Source organism: Spermophilus citellus (genome assembly GCF_964194105.1).
Source record: "Spermophilus citellus genome assembly, chromosome: 8".
In the NCBI taxonomy this organism is placed as follows: domain Eukaryota; kingdom Metazoa; phylum Chordata; class Mammalia; order Rodentia; family Sciuridae; genus Spermophilus; species Spermophilus citellus.
Genome location: NC_138189.1, coordinates 70,740,573 through 70,762,162, shown reverse-complemented (window position 1 = coordinate 70,762,162; position 21,590 = coordinate 70,740,573). Strand labels below are relative to the sequence as shown.

General features: G+C 37.3%; 1 protein-coding gene across 1 annotated transcript in view; it reads left to right on the top strand.

Moving 5' to 3' along the window:
• HSD17B11 (hydroxysteroid 17-beta dehydrogenase 11) overlaps window positions 1-15,445 on the top strand; it is a 35,724-nt gene extending 20,279 nt beyond the window's left edge. The window contains exons 6-7 of the mRNA XM_081304268.1: window positions 4,575-4,691; window positions 14,958-15,445. Coding sequence (XP_081160394.1) covers window positions 4,575-4,691; window positions 14,958-15,048 — 208 coding nt within the window. The 3' untranslated portion in view covers window positions 15,049-15,445. The remainder of the gene's footprint in view (window positions 1-4,574; window positions 4,692-14,957) is intronic.
• Window positions 15,446-21,590: the final 6,145 nt, after the last annotated feature.

Here is a 21,590-nt window from a genome sequence, read left to right as displayed (position 1 = left end):
TTCACTAAGTTGCTGAGGCTGGCTTCGAACTCAGGATCCTCCTGCATCAGCTTCCCGAGCCACTGTGATTATAGGCCTGAACCACTGCACCTGACTCCAGTTTTCCTTTTGTATTGATTTCACTATTGTACCCAGAGATCACACTTTGAATAATTTCAGTCATTTTAAACATATTGAAATTTGCCTTGTGGTCTGACATGTGATCTATTCTGGAAAGGATTGTTCATATGTTTTTTTATTATTTTTTTAAGTTCTTAATATTTATTTTATTTATTTACAACATGTACTAATTCTTACAGGTTAGATAAAAAGGAACATTATTATCCACATTTTTGTATGAAATTCAAAGATACCAAATAATTGTTCTCAAGTCATACTGCTAATAAGAAGCCAAGTTACAAAAAAAAAAAAGCCAAGTTACAATTTGAAATATCATCTGTCTGATCTGTTCATATGCTCTTGAGAAGAAAGTGTTCTCTGTGTTGCTAGGTGGAGTATTTTATATCTGTCTGGTTGCATTACTTGATTTATGATATTGCTGAAGTCTTCTGTTTCCTGCTAATCTTCTGTTTGCTTATTGCATACATTGTTGAAAGCAGAGATTTTCCAACTGTCATTGTCAAAACTGTGTCTTACTTTAATTCTAAAAGATTTTCTTCGTATACATTGGGACTCTGTTGTTAGGGGAACAAGCAATTGTGATTTAATTTTTTGCTGAATTAAATTATTTCTTGCTTTTCAATTAATGGTTTAAACAATGTAGTATAATCTGAATTTGTTAGATTAGGTATAATAGAGTGTTCTGATTATTTTTGATAGCTACAAGTTTTAAAACACCTACTCTTCTACCTGTAATATATATACTCGAATTGTTTTTTCTTTAGATATTTAAGTGTTTGTGTGTGTGTGTGTGTGTGTGTGTGTGTGTGTGTGTGTATCACAGGAAGGCATTAGTTTTTACTGAATAGTATCATCAAAAGAAGATAGTGTATAAGAAGACATTTTGGGGGGCTGGGAATGTGCTCAGTGGGAAATCGTTCACCTAGTATGTGAAGCCCTGGGTTCAGTGTCCTGTGCCCAAAAAGAAAAAAAAATTAAGTGGCATTTATATAGCTATATCAAGTGCTAATATGTGTATTTCCATGCTGGCCTGTTTTCATTCAGTAATGTCATGGTGGTAGCTTAGAGTCAGCCATAGTGAGTAGGTATACTGTGGAAATCAGAAAGTACTACAAAACTGGGATTTTTGCCAGTATCAGTTTTTAAACATTTACCACCATTCCACTGCCTTATCCCTGTTTTTCAAATAAAGAAATAACAAAAACAAAAACCTGAGTTGAAATGTTTCCCCCAGATTACTCAGCTACTTAGCTGATAAAGTAGATAATCAAACAGACCTTGTAACTCTCTCCTGCCTAAATATTCCTCCTCCCCTACACATGCCCTTTTCCCCCACCCAAACAAATTGGCCCAAAGTGGTTTTGTATAGTTTCTACAAAATCCATTATGAACATTTGTTTAATAGGATTTGCAATTCTGATTGACATTATAATGTTGGGGGAAAATGTTTCCAAGTTCTGACATTTAAGTGATTAAGATTTTATTCTACCAACAAATTTTGTTCTACCAAACAAAGATCTTATTCTACCAAAAAAAATTTAGAATTTTTTCTAAAAGCCTTTTCTTTTGGCCCTTTTTAAAAAAAATTAGAGCATTATAATTTTGCAAACATGCATGGAATTTTATTTTATCCCCATTCCCTCGCTTTCCCTCCCTTCCTCCTCCCCCCATTCTTCCTCTACTCTGCTTGTCTTCCTTTTGCTCATTATTGATTTATTTTTTATTGTTATTTCTGCATATACAAAAGATGAAATTCCTTGTGGCATATTTATAAGTACACACAGCAGGAATGTGTTAGATTCATTTCATAATTTCCTCCCCTTTCCCATCCCTCCTGATCTCCTTCTACTATATTGATCTTTCCTATATCTTTACCATACCTGACCCCAACCCAACCCACCTTCTTTTCTTTGTGTTGCTCTAGCTTCCACATATGAGTGAAAACATTCAACCCTTGATTTCTGAGTCTGGCTTATTTTTACTTGACATGATGTTCTTCATTTTGATCTATTTACCAGCAAATGCCATAATTTCATTCTTTTTTATGTCTGAATAAAACCATCATGTATGCAAACCACATTTTCTTAATTGACTGATCTATTGACAGGTATCTGGGCTGGTTCCATAATTTGGCTATTATGAATTGTGCTGTTATGAACATTGAAGTGACTGTATCACTATGGTGTGCTGATTTTAGTTCTTTTGAATAAATAGTGAGGAGTTGGATAGTTGAATTATATGGCAGTTCCTTCCTAGTTTTCTGAGGAATCTCCATACTGCTTTCCAGAGTGGTTGTACTGTCCTACAGTTCCACCAATTATGTATGGATGTACCTTTCCCCCGACATCCTCATCAGCATTTACTATTTGTATTCTGACTAGAGTGAGATGCAATCTTAATGTAGTTTCAAGTTGCATTTCCCTGATTGCTAGAGACATTGAAAATTTTTCATATATTTATTGTCTTTTAGTTCTTTTAAAGTCAAGATATTGGGTGTAGTGTTGCATGCCTATAATCCCAGCAACTCAGGGAGGCTAAGGCAGGCAGATCACAAGTTCAAGGACAGCCTGGGCTACTTAGTGAGATTATTTAAATAAACAAATTCAAATAAATAAATAATTTTAAATAAATAAATAGGACAGGAGTGTAATTCAGTGGTAAAGCATCCCTGAGTTCAATCCCAGTATCTAATTAATTAATTAATAAAAATGGTATTAGACAGTCATTACATTTCAAAAAAAAGACACTAAGAACTTTAAGAGAGCAGGTCACTAAGAAAAGATCAGTCAGTGCAACACCACATGATTGGGGGGTTAGCAAGGCCACAGCTATGCTGTGGACACAGGTGTTTATGAGCTTTCAGGGAACTTGCGAATGTGGAAGGCTGGTAGCAATATGCTACAAAGAATTTGCTTTTCAGGGCAAAATAAGCTTCAGTTTCTGGATTTATCCTCCATGGCACACATACTGGCCTACACCACTAGCTAAAGGACTGATTTGTTCAAGCTTCCATTTGCCTTTGACATTTGCCTTCACTGGGCCAAAAAACATCCATCTAATTTTTATATTTCCTCTCCTGTTTAGTTTCCAAACTTTTCATAAATAATATTATTGTTTCAGGGTCCCATGGTAAACATGGTCTTCTAATAAATGACTGAGAATGAAAGATTGTATCATGGGTTTTTAAATTGTCTTCTCCTTTGTGATCCAGTTACCATGTACAAAGCTACACTTCTCAGTAGTCCAAATTTTACTTTACAACTTATTTTTTCCCTCTTGAATACACTATTATATATTTATTTCATATAATACTTTTTGTCATACTTCTTTTAACTAATTATACACATTCAGAATCTGCTTCCCCAAAATGTTAGCCTCTCAGTTTGGTGACATTGGCAAGTTTCATGAGTACATTTAATTATGTGTCTCTTTTTTCTAAGTGATTAACAAAACATTAAAAACTGACAAATTCTTATGACAACAATCCTCCCTAAGTGATCTTAACCCTAACACCCAGACTTGAAAGCCACTTTTAAAAATTTGTGGTTTTTTAGTTATACTGACAGTAGAGTATATTTTGACATATTCTACATACATGGAATATTCATGGAGTATTCTTGTCATTGTACATGATCTGGAGTTACCCTGGCCATGTATTCATATATGAACATAGGAAACTTATGTCTGCTTCATTCTGCTATCTCCTATTCCCATCCCCTCTCCATTCCCTTCATTCCCATTTGTCTAATCCAAAGCATTTCTATTCTTCCCTACACTCCCCTTATTGCGTGTTAGCATCAGGTATCAGGGAGAACATTCAGGCTTTGGTTTTTGGGGATTGGTGAAAAGCCACATTTTAGGGACAACTTGCTAGTCTGTGATGCAGGGTGGTTACACAGTGATGGTGTGTGACATGGAACTAAGTAACAAGGCTGAAAGTGAATCAAGACCTAATAAATGTAAAAGTTCCATGGGATTATCAAGAAAGTAGAGCCAGGGGAATAACTATATTTTAATTCCTCTGAAACTTTAGACTTCATTCAATAAAGATACTTAGTATAATAACAAAACTTGTACAATAGTATCCGACTTCTTCCCCAAGACTGTGAAGATTTAGAAGTGAACTTGTTAATCCTAATATAGCTAACTTATTTTTGAGTCCTAGTTGCTTCTATAATTATCATTCATAAAATAAAGTTTACAGTATGACTAAGGTGTTATAAAACTTAAATAACAAATGTAAAGGTCTAGCACAATGTATCCTACCTAATAAGTACTAAATAAATGGTTGTTCTTATTAATGATAAAGTAGCTACAATTTCTGAGCACCTTTGATTAACTAGCTGATACAGAATAGTTACGTTGAGTCATCTGGTAATTTCATTTACTTAACACTAAGCCAAAACTGAAACCTTAGTGAATATTTTGTTTCTAAAGTCTGCCTCTGATTTCAGTTTAGGACCCATCTTGGAACCTGAGGAAGTGGTAGACAAGCTAATGAATGGGATCCTGACTGAGAAAAGGATGGTTTTGGTTCCCTCCTCTCTAAACTTTTTACTTATCTTGGAAAAGTAAGTAACAGTTAAGTTTGTCAGCATTAGAAGTGAACATTTATCTCTTACATGTTTTTAATTCATATTTTAAACCAGACAGTTGATAAAGTGTAATTAAATAGAGTTAAATTAAGAAAAAACAATAGACTCAAAGATTCTATCAATTTTTTTTCTTAAAACCCCACAGGTTAATCAGGTAGGTGAGATTGGTATAACTATTGAGTAAACTAACTGAATCATGTCCACATGTTTTTACATTCATTTTGTTTTTTAAAAAGTGTTTATTTCTGGAAGTCTTGTCTTACAAATGAATGACTATGAAGGATATTTTAAAGCATTTTCACATAGCAAAATCATAGGGCAATGAGATTAAAGAAGACCCTAGTTAGGTTTTAGATATTGATTCTCAGATATCATTTACCTTTTATTTTGTGGGAAATCATAGTGAAGCATAGGAATTGATAAATGATCTTTTATCATTTTGGAGATCCTTGAGCTTTACTACTTCCAGTGGGGTCCATGGACTACCTCCATCAGTGTGTTGGGAAGTTTGTTAAAAATACAGAATCTCCTGATCTCCTGAATGAGAACTTTCTATGATACCAGATGATTTGTACACATATTAAAATTCCAGAAGCCCTCCTTTGGAGCAGTAGCACTCAACTTTGGAGTACATTGGAATTCACTTGGGGGGTTTAAACAATGCTGATGCCTGAGACCTGCTCCTTAAGATCCATTATGGGCCTAGCTTTCAGAGATGTAGCAACTCTCTGGAAGATACTAATGTCGCCCATGTTGGAAACCTCTGGCTTAAAGACTCCCTCATCATGACACACGCCCTGTCATGACTCGCTCACCTGAGAAAGCAGTGTGGCAGGGAGGCTGTTCAGGTAAGTAGGGGAAACTGCAGAGGAGCCTTGAGTTGACTGGAAGAAGAAACCTCTTGCTGCTGGTGCCTAACTTCAGGCTTCTCCAAGTTGGTGGAGATCAGGATCACGAGGGAAATTTAAAAAATAGATTCCTGGATCTCACTTCTAAAAATTTTAATATGGGATAATTGAGTTGGGACTCAGAAATATGTATTTTAACAGGTAACTGCCACCAGAAGTTACCTGTTGGGTCTAAAGATTATACTTTGAGAATTAATGATCTAGAATACCAAAAGAATTCCATATTTAACGGATGACATGTGTCAATCTTTCTAGCCCTTTCTGCTAGAAGCCATGGTTGAATATGCCCTAGACATTTAGGTATAAGGCTCCAGGTGTCCTTGATGAGAAATGAGTGAGAACTTGTTTTTAGCATTGTGTGTGTCTCATTGCATAGGTGAGCACTCAGTGTTATGGCTCTTTAGAATGTAATTCTCTGGGAGAGAAAAATTTGCCGATTTTTCATTACTATACCCCTGTACTTTGGAGAGTGACTGGCACATAGAAAGCACTAAAGTCATTCTGATTCCTAGAACTTTAACTCAAAGTTTTTACTTTGGAGTTGAATGAAGATGTGTTTGGGACTTGCTGTCAACAGAAACACAGATCAGTTACTGAACTTCTTTGAAGTTCAGTTTCTTCCTCTGTGAAATGGAAACAACAGTAGGACTTTTTGAGGCTGAGACGAGTAAATAAAACATGTAAAGTACTCTGTATTTATACTATGAGTACTCAATGAATGTTATGTGCTGCTATTTACTATTATTATTACAACTACAATTACTGTCATTGCCTTAATTCCCCCCCATGAGGGCTGGCTGTTCAATTTCCAAACCCTATTTTAATGCTGTCTGTCAGATCTCTGTATATTACACTGACTTAAAATTCTTTTTCTCTCAAGCACATTGGAATATTACAAGCTCCTGAATATTCTTTTAACTATATGTTGGGAAATGAGACATACTACATATCTATCACTGTTCAAGACATTTTTTATCAACACTAGATTCCTCATAGGAGGGCTGGAGTTGTAGCTCCATGGTAGAGTGCTTGCCTAGCATGTGTGAGGCACCGTGTTCGATCCTCAACACGACATAAAAATAAATAAACAAATAACTAACTAACTAACTAAATAAATAAATAAAGGTTATGTGTCCATCCACAACTAAAAACAATTAAAACAAAAGATTCCTCATGGAACACTTGGGAGAGAGAGATTAATTTTTCCATTTACATGTGGGGAATTTAAACTCAAAGATCAATTAATTTGTTCATCAGTATTCTCAAAACTAAGTGCATGGCTGCCTTTCTGTTTAGCAGTTCTATTTCCCCAATCATTAGTGGAACATTTAGGTAACATTCTGAATTATAAAGTATAAAATTAGCTTCTATTCTCTTATTTTTCATTGTCATGTTTCTATTTTTAACCCTTTATTTATTTATTTATTTATTTATGGAATTTTTTTTTAATTTTTTTTAATTTTTTTTTTATTGGATGTTCACAACTTTACAAAGCTCATGACAAATCATATTTCATAAATTAGAATCAGTTGGGTTATGAACTCCCATTTTTTCCCAAATACAGATTGCAGAATCACATCGGTTACACATCACATTTTTACATACTGCCATAATAGTGACTGTTGTATTCTGCTACTTTTCCTATCCTCTACTATCCCCCCTCCCCTCCCCTCCCATCTTCTCTCTCTACCCCATCTACTGTAATTCATTTCCCTCCATGTTTGTTATCCCATTCCCCTCATAAACTCTTAAATGTAATTTTGTATAACAATGAGGGTCTCCCTCCATTTCCATGTGATTTCCCTTTTTTTTTCCCTTTCCCTCCCGCCTCATGTCTCTGTTTAATGCTAATCTTTTCTTCCTGCTCATCCTCCCTGTTCTGTTCTTAGTTGCTCTCATTATATCAAGGAAGACATTTGGTATTTGTTTTTTAGGGATTGGCTAGCTTCACTAAGCATAATCTGCTCTAGTGCCATCCATTTCCCTGCAAATTCCGTGATTTTGTCATTTTTTAGTGCTGCGTAATACTCCATGGTGTATAAATGCCACATTTTTTTTATCCATTCATCTATTGAAGGGCATCTGGGTTGATTCCACAGTCTAGAAATTGTGTATTGTGCTGCTATGAACATCGATGTGGCAGTATCCCTGTAGTGTGCTCTTTTAAGGTCTTCAGGAAATAGTCCGAGTAGGGCAATAGCTGGGTCAAATGGTGGTTCCATTCCCAGCTTTCCCAGGAATCTCCATACTGCTTTCCAAATTGGCCGCACCCGTTTGCAGTCCCACCAGCAGTGTACAAGAGTACCCTTTTCCCCACATCCTCGCCAACACTTGTTGTTGTTTGACTTCATCATGGCTGCCAATCTTACTGGGGTGAGGTGGTATCTTAGGGTGGTTTTGATTTGCATTTCCTTGACTGCTAGAGATGGTGAGCATTTTTTCATGTACGTGTTGATTGATTGTATGTCCTCCTCTGAGAAGTGTCTGTTCAGGTCCTTGGCCCATTTGTTAATTGGGTTATTTGTTTTCTTATTGTCTAATTTTTTGAGTTCTTTGTATACTCTGGATATTAGGGCTCTATCTGAAGTGTGAGGAGTAAAAATTTGTTCCCAGGATGTAGGCTCCCTATTTACCTCTCTTATTGTTTCTCTTGCTGAGAAAAAACTTTTCAGTTTAAGAAAGTCCCATTTGTTGATTCTTGTTACTAACTCTTGTGCTATGGGTGTCCTATTAAGGAATTTTGAGCCCGTCCCCACAATCTGTAGATCGGAGCCAACTTTTTCTTCTATCAGACGGAGAGTCTCTGATTTGATATCTAGCTCCTTTATCCACTTTGAGTTGACTTTTGTGCATGGCGAGAGGAGGGGATTCAGTTTCATTTTGTTGCATATGGATTTCCAGTTTTCCCAACACCATTTGTTGAAGATGCTATCCTTTCTCCATTGCATGTTTTTAGCTCCTTTATCAAATATAAGATAGTTGTAGCTTTGTGGTTTAGTCTCTGTGTCCTCTATTCTGTACCATTGGTCCACCCGCCTGTTCTGGTACCAGTACCATGCTGTTTTTATTACTATTGCTCTGTAATATAGTTTGAAATCTGGTATCGCTATACCACCTGATTCACACTTCCTGCTTAGAATTGTTTTTGCTATTCTGGGTCTTTTATTTTTCCATATGAATTTCATGATTGCTTTATCTATTTCTACAAGAAATGCCATTGGGATTTTGATTGGCATTGCATTGAACCTATAGAGAACTTTTGGTAATATCGCCATTTTGATGATGTTAGTTCTGCCTATCCATGAACAGGGTATATTTTTCCATCTTCTAAGCTCCTCTTCAATTTCTTTCTTTAGGGATCTGTAGTTTTCATTGTATAGGTCTTTCACCTCTTTTGTTAGGTTGATTCCCAAGTATTTTATTTTTTTTGAGGTTATTGTGAATGGAGTGTTTTTCCTCATTTCCATTTCAGAAGTTTTGTCACTGATATACAGAAATGCCTTTGATTTATGTGTGTTGATTTTATATCCTGCCACTTTGCTGAATTCATTTATTAGTTCTAGTCGTTTTTTTGTAGACCGTTTTGGGTCTTCTAGGTATAGAATCATGTCATCCGCAAATAGTGATAATTTAAGTTCTTCTTTTCCTATTTTTATGCCTTTAATTTCTTTCGTCTGTCTAATTGCTCTGGCCAGTGTTTCGAGAACTATATTGAATAGAAGTGGTGATAGGGGGCATCCCTGTCTTGTTCCAGATTTTAGAGGGAATGCCTTCAATTTTTCTCCATTCAGAATGATGCTAGCCTGAGGCTTAGCATAGATAGCTTTTACAATGTCGAGGTAAGTTCCTGTTATCCCTATTTTTTCTAATGTTTTGAACATAAAGGGATGCTGTACTTTGTCAAATGCTTTTTCTGCGTCTATCGAGATGATCATATGGTTCTTATCTTTAAGCCTATTGATGTGGTGGATAACATTTATTGATTTCCGTATATTGAACCATCCTTGCATCCCAGGGATGAATCCTACTTGATCATGGTGCACAATTTTTTTGATATGTCTTTGTATCCGATTTGCCAGAATTTTATTGAGGATTTTTGCATCTAGGTTCATTAGAGATATTGGTCTGTAGTTTTCTTTCTTTGAGGTGTCTTTGTCTGGTTTCGGAATCAGGGTGATGTTGGCCTCATAGAATGAATTTGGAAGAGTTCCCTCTTTTTCTATTTCCTGAAATAACTTGAAAAGTATTGGTATTAATTCTTCTTTAAAGGTTTTGTAGAACTCCGCTGTATACCCATCCGGTCCTGGGCTTTTCTTGGTTGGAAGTTTTTTGATTGCTTCTTCTATTTCATCTATCGATATTGGTCTGTTTAAGTTGTGAGTTTCCTCCTGACTCAGTCTGGGCAAATCATATGACTTAAGGAATTTATCGATGTCTTCATTTTCTTCTATCTTATTGGAATATAGGTTTTCAAAATAATTTCTAATTGTTTTCTGTATTTCTGAAGCGTCTGTTGTAATATTGCCTTTTTCATCCCGTATGTTAGTGATTTGTGTTCTCTCTCTTCTTCTCTTCGTTAGTATGGCTAGGGGTCTGTCGATCTTATTTATTTTTTCAAAGAACCAACTTTTTGTTTTGTTAATTTTTTCAATAGTTTCTTTTGTTTCAATTTCATTGATTTCTGCTCTGATTTTGATTAGTTCTTGCCTTCTGGTACATTTGCTATTGTTTTGCTCTTCCTTTTCTAGGGCTTTGAGATGAAGTGTGAGCTCATTTATTTGTTGGTTTTTCCTTTTTTTGAGGAATGACCTCCAGGCAATGAATTTCCCTCTTAAAACTGCTTTCATTGTGTCCCATAGATTCCGATATGTTGTGTCTGTATTTTCATTTATCTCTAAGAATTTTTTGATTTCCTCCTTTATGTCTTCTGTAACCCATTGATCATTCAGTAACGTATTGTTCATTGTCCATGTGATGTAGGATTTTTCCTTCCTTCTTTTATCATTGATTTCCAGTTTCATTCCATTATGATCTGATAAAGTGCATGGTATTATCTCAACCCCTTTATATTTACTGAGGGTTGCCCTATGGCATAATATATGATCTATTTTTGAGAAGGTTCCATGTGCTGCTGAGAAAAAAGTATATCCACTTGATGATGGTTGATATATTCTATATATGTCAGTTAAGTCTAGGTTATTGATAGTGATATTGAGGTCAATAGTTTCTTTATTCAACTTTTGTTTGGAGGATCTGTCCAATGGTGAGAGAGGTGTGTTGAAGTCACCCATGATTATTGTGTTGTGGTCTATTTGATTCTTGAACTTGAGGAGAGTTTGTTTTATGAACGTCGCAGCGCCATTATTTGGTGCATAAATATTGATAATTGTTATGTCTTGTTGGTGAATGGTTCCTTTTAACAGTATATAATGTCCTTCCTTATCCCTTTTGATTAGCTTAGTCTTGAAGTCGATTTTATTCGATATGAGAATGGCCACGCCTGCTTGCTTATGAGGACCGTGTGCTTGGTATATTTTTTCCCAACCTTTTACCTTGAGTCTGTGTATGTCTTTTCCAATCAGATGAGTCTCCTGGATGCAACATATTGTTGGATTTGTTTTTTTAATCCATGTTACCAGCCTATGTCGCTTTATTGGAGAGTTTAAGCCATTAACGTTTAGAGTTACTATTGATATATGGTTTGTACTTCCTGCCATGTTTGATTATTTATCTTTTTTTTTTCCCCCTAATTTAGTTTATTTCTCCATGGTTAGCTTTCCCCCCTTCCTCTGTCTTTACCGAGGCACTTCCCGCTGATGGTTTTGGTTATTGTTTTCCATTTCTTCCTCGTGTAGAGTTTTGCTCAAGACGCTTTGCAATGCTGGTTTTCTGGCTACAAATTCTTTTAGCTTTTGTTTATCATGAAAGATTTTTATTTCGTTGTCGTATCTGAAGCTTAATTTTGCTGGATACAGAATTCTTGGTTGGCATCCATTGTCTTTCAGTGTTTGAAATACGTTGTTCCAGGATCTTCTCGCTTTCAGCGTCTGTGATGAAAAATCCGTTGTCAGCCTTATTGGTTTACCCCTAAATATAATCTGTCTCTTTTCTCTTGTAGCTTTTAATATTTTCTCCTTGTTCTGTATATTGGATAGCTTCATAACAATGTGTCTTGGCGTTGGTCTACTGTGATTTTGTGTGCTCGGTGTCCTGTATGCATCTACAATTTGTATATCTGTTTCCTTTTTTATTTCTGGAAAGTTTTCTGTAATTATCTCATTCAGCAGGTTATTCATTCCCTTGGCATGAATCTCTGTGCCTTCCTCTATCCCGATGACTCGTAAGTTTGGTTTTTTTAAGTTATCCAAAATCTCTTGGATGTTTTTCTCGTGATTTTTTACCAGCCTATCTGAGTTGGCTAGACTCTTTTCAAGTTGATATATTTTGTCTTCATTATCTGACGTTCTGGCTTCTACTTGCTCCACTCTGTTAGTGATACTCTCGATTGAGTTTTTAATTTGGTTTATCGTTTCCTTCATTTCTAGAATTATTGTTTGATTTTTTTTAATAATCTCTATCTCCTGATAAAGATGTTTAACTTCTTCTTTTATCTGTTTTTGTAATTCCTTTTCAATGTGATCTTTAAGGTTCCTTTCCATCTGTCTAAGGTGTTCCTTGAGTTCTTTATATGGCCATTTTTCTGATGACTCCAGGTCCTCCTGAATATTTAGGCTGTCCTGCATTGTTTGTACTCCTTTTCTTCCTTGCTTTTTTATGCTCATGATACTTCTTATTCTGTTTGACTGCTGAGTTACTGTTTACTCTTATAAATTTATTTGATGCTTGGGAGGAGAGGTATTAGAGGGGAAGGGAAGAAGTCACTAAAGAGAGTGAGTGTATGCAGGTGGGGTTCAAGAGAGGGGGAATAAGAAAGTTGAAAAGAAATGAATAGACAAAAGAAAAAAGTGAGAAGAAAGAGAGAAAAAACGAAAAAATAAAAATTTAAAACAAACAAAAAAAATTATAATGGTATTAAAAAATGGAAATTAAAGTTTAAAAAAAATAGTAATAATAATAGAATAAAAAGAATTAAAAAAAATGAAACCATTGATAAGAAAGTTAAAGAACAACAACAACGTCAACTACAAAAAGTGAAAATAAAAAAAAAACTAATAATAATCATTAAAAAAAATAATAATAATAATAAATGCAGTCATAGAGCTCGATTAACTTCTCTTCCAGTAGGTGGAGCTATGCCCACTGGGCCAGGCTTCTCCTCTTGATGGGTGGGAACCAATCACTGTGCCTCAGCTCTTCTTCCCAGACTGTGCGAGTCTCCAGTCCTGAGTGCCTAGGTCCTTCTCTTGTGGTTCCTCAATCCAGGCCCCACTCGCCTGTGATGCTTACCACATTACTGGCTACACGCCGGGTCTGCTGCTCCTGGGAGCCCTGTTTTCAAGGATGCCTGGGCACACCCTTTCTGTTTTCCTCCCTCGGACCCTACGTTTGTAGGGCTTGGGGCTGAGGACCCCCAGCGAATTTGTTTGCCCTCAGGTAGCAACTCCCCTGGTAGCTGGTGCAAGGGACCTCTGTTGTCAGCCCTGGTGGGAGCGATAACCGCGCTCTTGGGCGCCACGCTTGTTCACGACCTTAGCAGCGCCGCCGCGGCCTCCGCTGCTCCTCGGCCTGGTGCCTAGCTCCCAGGGCCCAAGCGGCTGCCGCCGCGGCTCTCCAACCCCCTCCTCCAGAGCACGGGTCCCCTCGCAGGGGGGTGCCCAACGACCCCAGAGCAGGCTCTGCCCCAAGGTGCAGTAGGGAACAGGCGACCGAGGCGCTTGAGGCCGTGGTCCAGCCTTCAGAGGACAGGGCTCGGCACGCAGCCCAGTTCCAGTCTCTAGATGTGGCTGCTGGACAGTGTAGACAGGGCCATCAAGGCAGCATGCCGAAAGCAAATGGCGGCTCCCGCGGAGTGGATTTTCGGCCCGAAACCCCAGCCCAGCCAACAATTTCAGTCCACTAACTCTCCCTGTATATACAATATTCAAAAAAAAAAAAAAGGGCAGGGTGTACTGAGCTTTCTTTGCCTCAGGTACTTAAGATCCACTGCTGATTACCCATTCAGCTTCTCTGCAGGGAGCAAAGTGAAAGAGGAAGCATATGGGCGCAAAGCGCCCGCGGCTCTGAACAGGAAAGCGTCTGGGAGCCAAGCATCTCTTTTTCAATCTTTTTGTTTTTTTTTCTGCTGCTTGGCCGGGTGGTCCACTACAGACTAATGGTGAAAGGAGCTCTAACAAGCTGTGCAAAGTCTCTATTAAAGCCGCTACTCTGAGCACCAGTTTCAGCAGTTCAGCAACCCCCGTACGCAGCCCAGTTCGCTATTTCATAAAGGCTTGGTTAGATTCCCTTCACGTCGCCTCCTGAGCTGGGTGGGCGGGGGGGGGCTGTTTGCTGTGCAGGTGGGGACCCTTATCGCCACGCCGGGCCGGCCGCCGGGGGCCGTTTGCAGAACCGGGCAGGCGCTGGCGGCCGTTTAGCGGCGGCTGGCAGGGAGACTGAACCTCTGCACCGCGTGGCCAAGATTCACTCATCTGGGACAAACTGTCACCTCTCATAAACTTACTGATTCCCGGCAGGTCTCCTTTCCACGGAATTTTGCTAGAGGTTCCTCCGTAGGTAGATTCTAGGTGTATTAATGGGTCTTTCTGATCGCGTTACTGTGGAGATCCTGAAAATACTGTTTCCTCCCCGGCCGCCATGTTGGGTCCCTATTTTTGGAATTTTTAACATTTATTTTTTTCAGTCTTCGGCGGACACAACACCTTTGCTTGTATGTGGTGCTGAGGATCGAACCCAGGCCGCAAGCATGCCAGGAGAGCCTGCTACCGCTTGAGCCACATCCCCAGCCCTATTTTTAACCCTTTAGTATCTCAATTATTCTGTTTTTCATGCCTCTTCCCTTAGATATTCTGAAAAACATAGGAGTATATTTATTTCAAAAATAAATATAAACTTCAAAAATAAGTACATATGTGTATATACATGTGTATATATGTGTGTGTGTGTGTGTGTGTGTGTGTGTGTGTGTGTGTGTGTATGTGTGTATATACATGTATATGTATATTTACAAAAAATATTCAGGTCACTCCTACCCTTTTGAAAAGGAAATGAATTTAATAGGAAAAAATATATAATACAAACTCAGAGTTAAAGTTCTTAATCTTATCTAAGAGGAAAATGACCTGATTCAGGAGAAATTAAAGTATTTTAAAAGAAGATATTTTGCAAATGCACTTAATGTTTATTTCCTAATTATTTTTATGTATCTTTCTTCTAGGTTCTTACCTCAACGTTTCCGGGAAATTTTAAAAAAAAGAGTAAACATTAAGTTTGATGCAGTTATTGGATATAAAGTAAAAGAACAATAAGAACCTGATTTTCTTAAAAACTTATTTACCAGGTTTCAGTTGATTTCATCTAATAATAATAAAAACTTTAATATTTTAAATAATTTTCTCTTATTATCCTATTTTCCTCAATATCACCTTTGGGGGCCATGCCATATTGGCTTATTACCACTTGTTCTGTAGGTAAAAGCTAACTTCATGTAATACAGACATAGATCTTAAAAGTTGACCTTATGGAAAATGAGGGGAAAAGAACAAAAGCAATTATTTTCATCACAATAATTTCTCAGATTTTGTGACTCATCTACAGGTTTTCAAAATTTGTACTATAAATGTTTAAGATATCATATTTTTAATTGCATAACATTTTATATAACTGGCATATATCCTTTTCTATTCTGTATAAAGTCATAAATTTCGAACTCCAGATATAATGAAGGGTTACATGTCTAGTAGCATTTCACAGTGAATTTTGTCATCTTTCAAGTGTTTCATTCTACATGTTACCACTATTTCCTGAGAGATGCTTCACATTTTGAAGTCAAACATTTCAGCATAAAGAAACTAGAGATGGATACGTGTTACAAATTTAAAAGCATCACCGGGATTTAAGGCAGAGAATTGGGAGAATGTACTTATAAATGCAACAATAATAAATTGGGCCAAATATCAACTTTTGTTGTTTCCATCTTTTTGTCTTAAACACCACATAGTTTAACCTTCAAATTAAAGGAAAATCAATCATGATAAAAGGTCTCTTTTTAAAGTGTCTAGAAATTTCTTAAGTATGAAGCTCAATGAGTTCAGACTGTGAGTTTAGACCTTTAAATGGAAAAAATAAGTATGATTGTTGGGGTACTACTAAAGAAAAATATTTTCTGACTGCCTTGGTCACATGTACATGAAATAAATATTGTTGATCTTTATTTTTTTAAAGAGAGAGTGAGAGAGGAGAGAGAGGGGAGAGAGAGAGAATTTTTAATATTTATTTTTTAGTTCTCGGCGGACACAACATCTTTGTTGGTATGTGGTACTGAGGATCGAACCCGGGCCGCAAGCATGCCAGGCAAGCGCGCTACCGCTTGAGCCACGTCCCCAGCCCCTATTGTTGATCTTTATATCAGACGGTTATATTCAGAAAACATGAAAGAACCACTGATCCCCGTGGAATGTAGCAAATGAGCAAATTTTAAGCTCAGAAATGTCAAGGTAATAGATTTTTATCCATATTAATAATGTTTATATAATATGTCAAATGCTAAAAGCTTCACTTATTGGACAAGTCATCTCATCAGTGTCAATGCAAATTATGAGAATCATGGTAATCTGTTTAAGGCAAGTTGTGCTATGGATTCTACAAGATTTCTCAGAAGGCATTGTTCCACCTTATGTTTCTCCCTCTTTTCCATAAATTACCTTATACAGTAACTACAGTAAGCTTCTAACTCACTTAGAAATAGATTTCTTAAGTTAATACCTGTGTCAGCTTGCCTGCCAATGAAGTAAGCTAAGAGAAAGCCTTTAGGTAACTTCAGTAAGATCATTTAGCATTCACCAAAGTATACTGATAGCATTCCCCTTTTCCCAGTAAATATGTCTTGGCTCCTAAAACACTCATCAGAAATTACTTGGATGAACTTTAACATTAACCATGATGAGAAATAAGCATTCTTCTTTGGATATTATATGACAGAATGGTAATCTATCCCATTTATTGAATGTTAACCATATGCCAGGCACAGTTTGCCATTTAACCCCATGGCAATCCTGTGCAGTAGGATTGTTAGAAGGACTTGAACTAGCTGTGGATGTGGCAGTGGATGTAGAAACCCAGAAAAGGAGCCTTTGAGTCTGGAGCCCCACTCTGCAGGAAAGAAACAGATTTGTTGATGGAGGTTCTTGATTTTGTTCTCTGCATTTTTTAAAAGCGTGTTCTAATTTACCAACATTAAGCAATTACTCCTGAGGCTCAAAGTCTGAAAACATTTAAATGTTATTTGAATGAAGTTAAGCCTAACTTGAAATCTACCTCTCAATAGTTAGATGAGAAAATCCATCTGAGTCATCAGTACTTCTAAGGGTCACACCCAAAGAGGCTTATGTTGTCATTAGTTAAATTGAGAAAGACTCCTTTGACAGTCACAGCTCCCTTTTGGGAGGTACAGACTTCTGCCTGCAGTCAGAAACCCAGCATCCCTCGGACAAACCCCAAGACCTTCCTTTGAATCCTTGACATCATTCTGGAACCCTACCACAGGACTGCTACACTTACTGGCTTCTTTCTTCTTCCTTTGAGAACATTCCCAGGCTTTCCCACCACCCACTCCCAACTCCAGGCCACCATTCTCACTTGACAGAAAGTAGTCTTTTTATTGGGAACTGAGATTAAAATAGTGGAAAATCTAAAACTGACCCTTAGTACATCTTCAACACCAACTTGGCTGCTGGCTAAATGGTTCAATGTTATTATGAAGAAGGGAAACAATGATCAAGAACCAAATGTACTTCCTTTGACAATTCTGTGTGGTAGACCCCCTTATCCTCATTTTATGGATAATTATATCCCAGAGAAGTTGAAACAATCTACCTAAAATTCTGTAGCTAATTAGAAATCAAACTCCGGATAGATCACAGACTTGCTGACCTATCATAGAGCCTCACTGGGATTCTCAGAGAGTTGAATTATTGTTCTAAGCACCCTTCCATTTACCCTACTTCCATGTACCCAAACTTTCCTTGGAATTCAAACAATATTTTAAAATCACAAGTAGGAATCTACAACGGTAACAAACTATTCAACCATTTTAAGATGCAATAAATGCTACAATGCAGATGCCCAATTATTCCACCTGAAAAAGGCCCAGCCTAGCCTATTCCTATTATCGTCACAGTCTAAAGTTTCCTGAAATCAAAATAAATATAGGTCAATATTGGGAGAGTGTTAACCTACTCTGGACACTAAATTCTTCCCCAAAGTAGGCAGGAATTTTCACTTGGCTTGAGCACCAATATGACTACAAAAAGTTGTGGGTTTTTTTTTTTGTTGTTGTTTTGATATCTAGGATGACTAAGTCCAGCCCAGATTCAGTGACCTAGAGGTTTTTTTTACTTACATAGTCTTCCCTACAATTTCAGGTGGCCTCAAACTGCAGAACATGCCCTGGGAAATCTCACGTAAGCTAGCTGTTCCTGAACTTCCATTTCCTCATCCATAAAAGAATTAAATTAGACTACATAATCTATATCATCTCCAGTTCCAGTTAAGTAAATGTCTTCAACTCAACATATGCGAAGTTTAACATCTCCTGTACCTCATCTGTGTTACCTAATAGAGAATGACACTTACAAGTGCCCAAGCCAAAAGCCTGGAGTTATCCCTACCTCACCAAAATCCCCACCACACACATACACATATCAGTCACCATCCCCACATTTCTTTTTCCAGCCTAGATCCTCCCTCTGAACTCCAGACGCATAGCTAAGTTCCTAAAATATCTCCACCTGTACCACCAACAGACATTTCAATGGGAAAAGGAAAAGGCAGAGTTCAGAAAGTATTTGAGTTTAATAAAATTCTAAATACTATAGATGAGAATAACATCCTAAAATGTGATATGAAGAAAATTAATGACAAATTCAAGTTACCTTCACTGATATCAGAAGAAAACAACTGACCTAAAAACATGATTAAAGTAAACTAAACATTTTTATTATTAAAATATGTTAAAATGAAGATAATGGTGTCATAAAGACATACAAACAAAATGTCTCCAAAAATTAGGTAGGGAGGGCAGGGAACAGGGAGTAGATTGTATATTCCTAGCATTATTGAAGGAAGTATATAGGAACCTATATATTTGAGGAACAGAAAACAAAAATGGTAGTTCACCAGGTAATATCTCTCTCTTCCCACCTTTGTGGTACTGGGGATTAAACCCAGGATTGCTTTGCCCTGAGTCACATCTCCAGCCCTTTTTATTTTTAGACAGGGTATCAGTAGGTTGCTGAGATTGGCTTTGAACTAATGATCCCTCTGCCTCAGCCTCCCAAGTTTCATTAGGTAATCTCATGGACAAAAAGTTTTAAGCATCCAAACTATTTGAGAAAAATATTGTTTTTCACTTTCTTGGTGTTTCTTATTTCTTGGATAACACAAATACCCCAGAAACAAAATAATCTAGACTCTATAAATTTTTAAACAGCTTTTCAGATATATATCAGTAGCATACGGATTTAGATGGTGTTGTCCTCTAGTCTAGCTCCCTCTGAGCAAACTGACTGTTGCCTTTAGAGACATTCAAACTGAAAACAGATTTCTGCATTGCAGCCCAGCAGGAGAATTAATCTAACCTACCCATGTTAATATTTAAGAGTTTATATAAATAACACTGCAAAACTGCATGCCGAATAGTCAAGCACTTATATATACATATATACACATATCTGTGTGTGTGTCTGTGTGTACACATACTCGAGTTTCAAACTTAACCAATTATACTCTCTCCGATGCAAAATGGTATAGCATAGGTCAGAGGGTCTCAGACTCACCACTACTGAAATTTGGGGCTGGATAATTCTCTGTTTTAATGCACAGGACGGGGCTAAAGATGTGGCTCAACAGTACAGCACTTGCATAGCATGCATGAGACCCTGGGTTCAATCCCCAACCCCACAAAAACACAAAACAAAACAATGCACAGGACTGTCCCATGCATTGTAAGATGTTGCAGCATCCCTGGCCTCTACCCACTAGATGACAGTAGCATGATTGATTTGTGGCAATCAAAAAAATCTCTCAGATATGCACTCATGTACCCTGTAGTACAAAAGCAGTGCTAATTCAGAAACATTGTTAAGTTACAAGTTGGGGCTTCAGAATCAGACTTTCTGGGCTTAAATTTTCATTCCACTTCTTACCAGTCATATAACTGTCAACAAGTTACTTATTTGCCCTAATATCAGTTCCTCATCTATACAACACAGATTTTAATGGTTTCCACCTCAATTATATATTGTGAGGATTAAATATTCATAGTCTCTGGCATATGGTATGTGCTTAATAAATTCAGCCCATTACTATGTGTTTTAGTCAGCTTTTTTGCTGCTGTGACTAAAAGACCCAACAGAACAACTGTAGAGGAGGAAAAGTTTATTTGAGGGTTCACAGTTTCAGAGGTCTCTATCCAAAGATGTCTGGCTCCATTTCTTGGGGTTCAAGATGATGCAGAACATCGTGGCAGAAGAGTGCTGCAGAGGGAAGCAGCTCACATGGTGATCTGGAAGCAAAGAGAGTCCACTTGCCAGATAAAAATATACCCAAAGCCATGCCTCAATTCCCACTTCCTCCAGCCATACCCTACCACCTCAGTTACCACTCAGTTAATCCCTATCAGGGAATTAAAGCACTGATTGGGTTAATATTTCTCCTCTAAACCTTCTTGCACTAACACATGAGCTCAATAGTAATAGTAACACGATTACTATTATTTCATTTCTGTAACCATCCCAAAGAGTGGAAAGAACTCCTGTCCATCAATAGATGAATGGTACAGTACATAAATAGTGGAATATTATTCAACTTTTAAAATGAACGAATCTTTCTACTCTGGAGGCTAAGACAAGAGGATTGTAAGAGAATGACACTTACAAGTGCCCAAGTGCCCAAGGCCAGCCTGGGCAACTTAGCAAGCTACTTGTAAAGCTATTTCATATGTATGCTCTCTCTTTGATCCTTATAACTGCCTTGTGTAAAGGAAGGTTGACATTGTGATGTGGGGAAAAGGTCTGTATTGGGTAAAGCGAGCTTTATCTATATTTTCCAGAAAAGGAAACTAAAACAGAGAAAAAATAAAAGGGATTACTTAAAGTCACACATACACAACACAAAGTGTACCATTCTAACCATTTCTAAACGCACAGTTCAATGGCATGAAATGCATCCCTGTTGCTGTACAACCATTGCCACCACCCACCTTCAGAACTTCCATCATCCCAAACTGAAACTGTAACACCCCATGCTCCCTACTTGCATCCCTTAGCCACCACCATTCTGCTTTCTATCTCTATATACTTGATTACTCTAGACGCTTTTTATAAGTGAAATCATACCATGTTTGTAATTTTGTGTCTAGCTTATGTGACTTGGCATATTGTCTTTGAGCTTCCTTCATGTTGTAGCATGTGTTTTTCCTTCCTTTTTTTTCTCTCATTACTGGGAATTAGATCCAAGATTGAACCTAGAAGTTCAATCTACTCAGCTACATCATCTCTAGAAATTTTTTGAGACAGGGGCTTGCTAACTTGTCCAGGAGCCAATCTGTTGTCTTAGCCTCCAGAAAAGAAAAAGTCCTTTATCATTTTAAAAGCTGAATAATATTCCATTGTGCATACCGTATATATATACATATATATGTACATATATGGTGTGTGTGTGTGTGTGTGTGTATATATATATATATATATCTCATACCATTCATCTATTGATGCACAAGAGTTCTTTCACTAGGCTAGGAAGTTGCTAAAGACTGAATGTGTTCCCCTCAAATTCATATGTTGAAAGCATA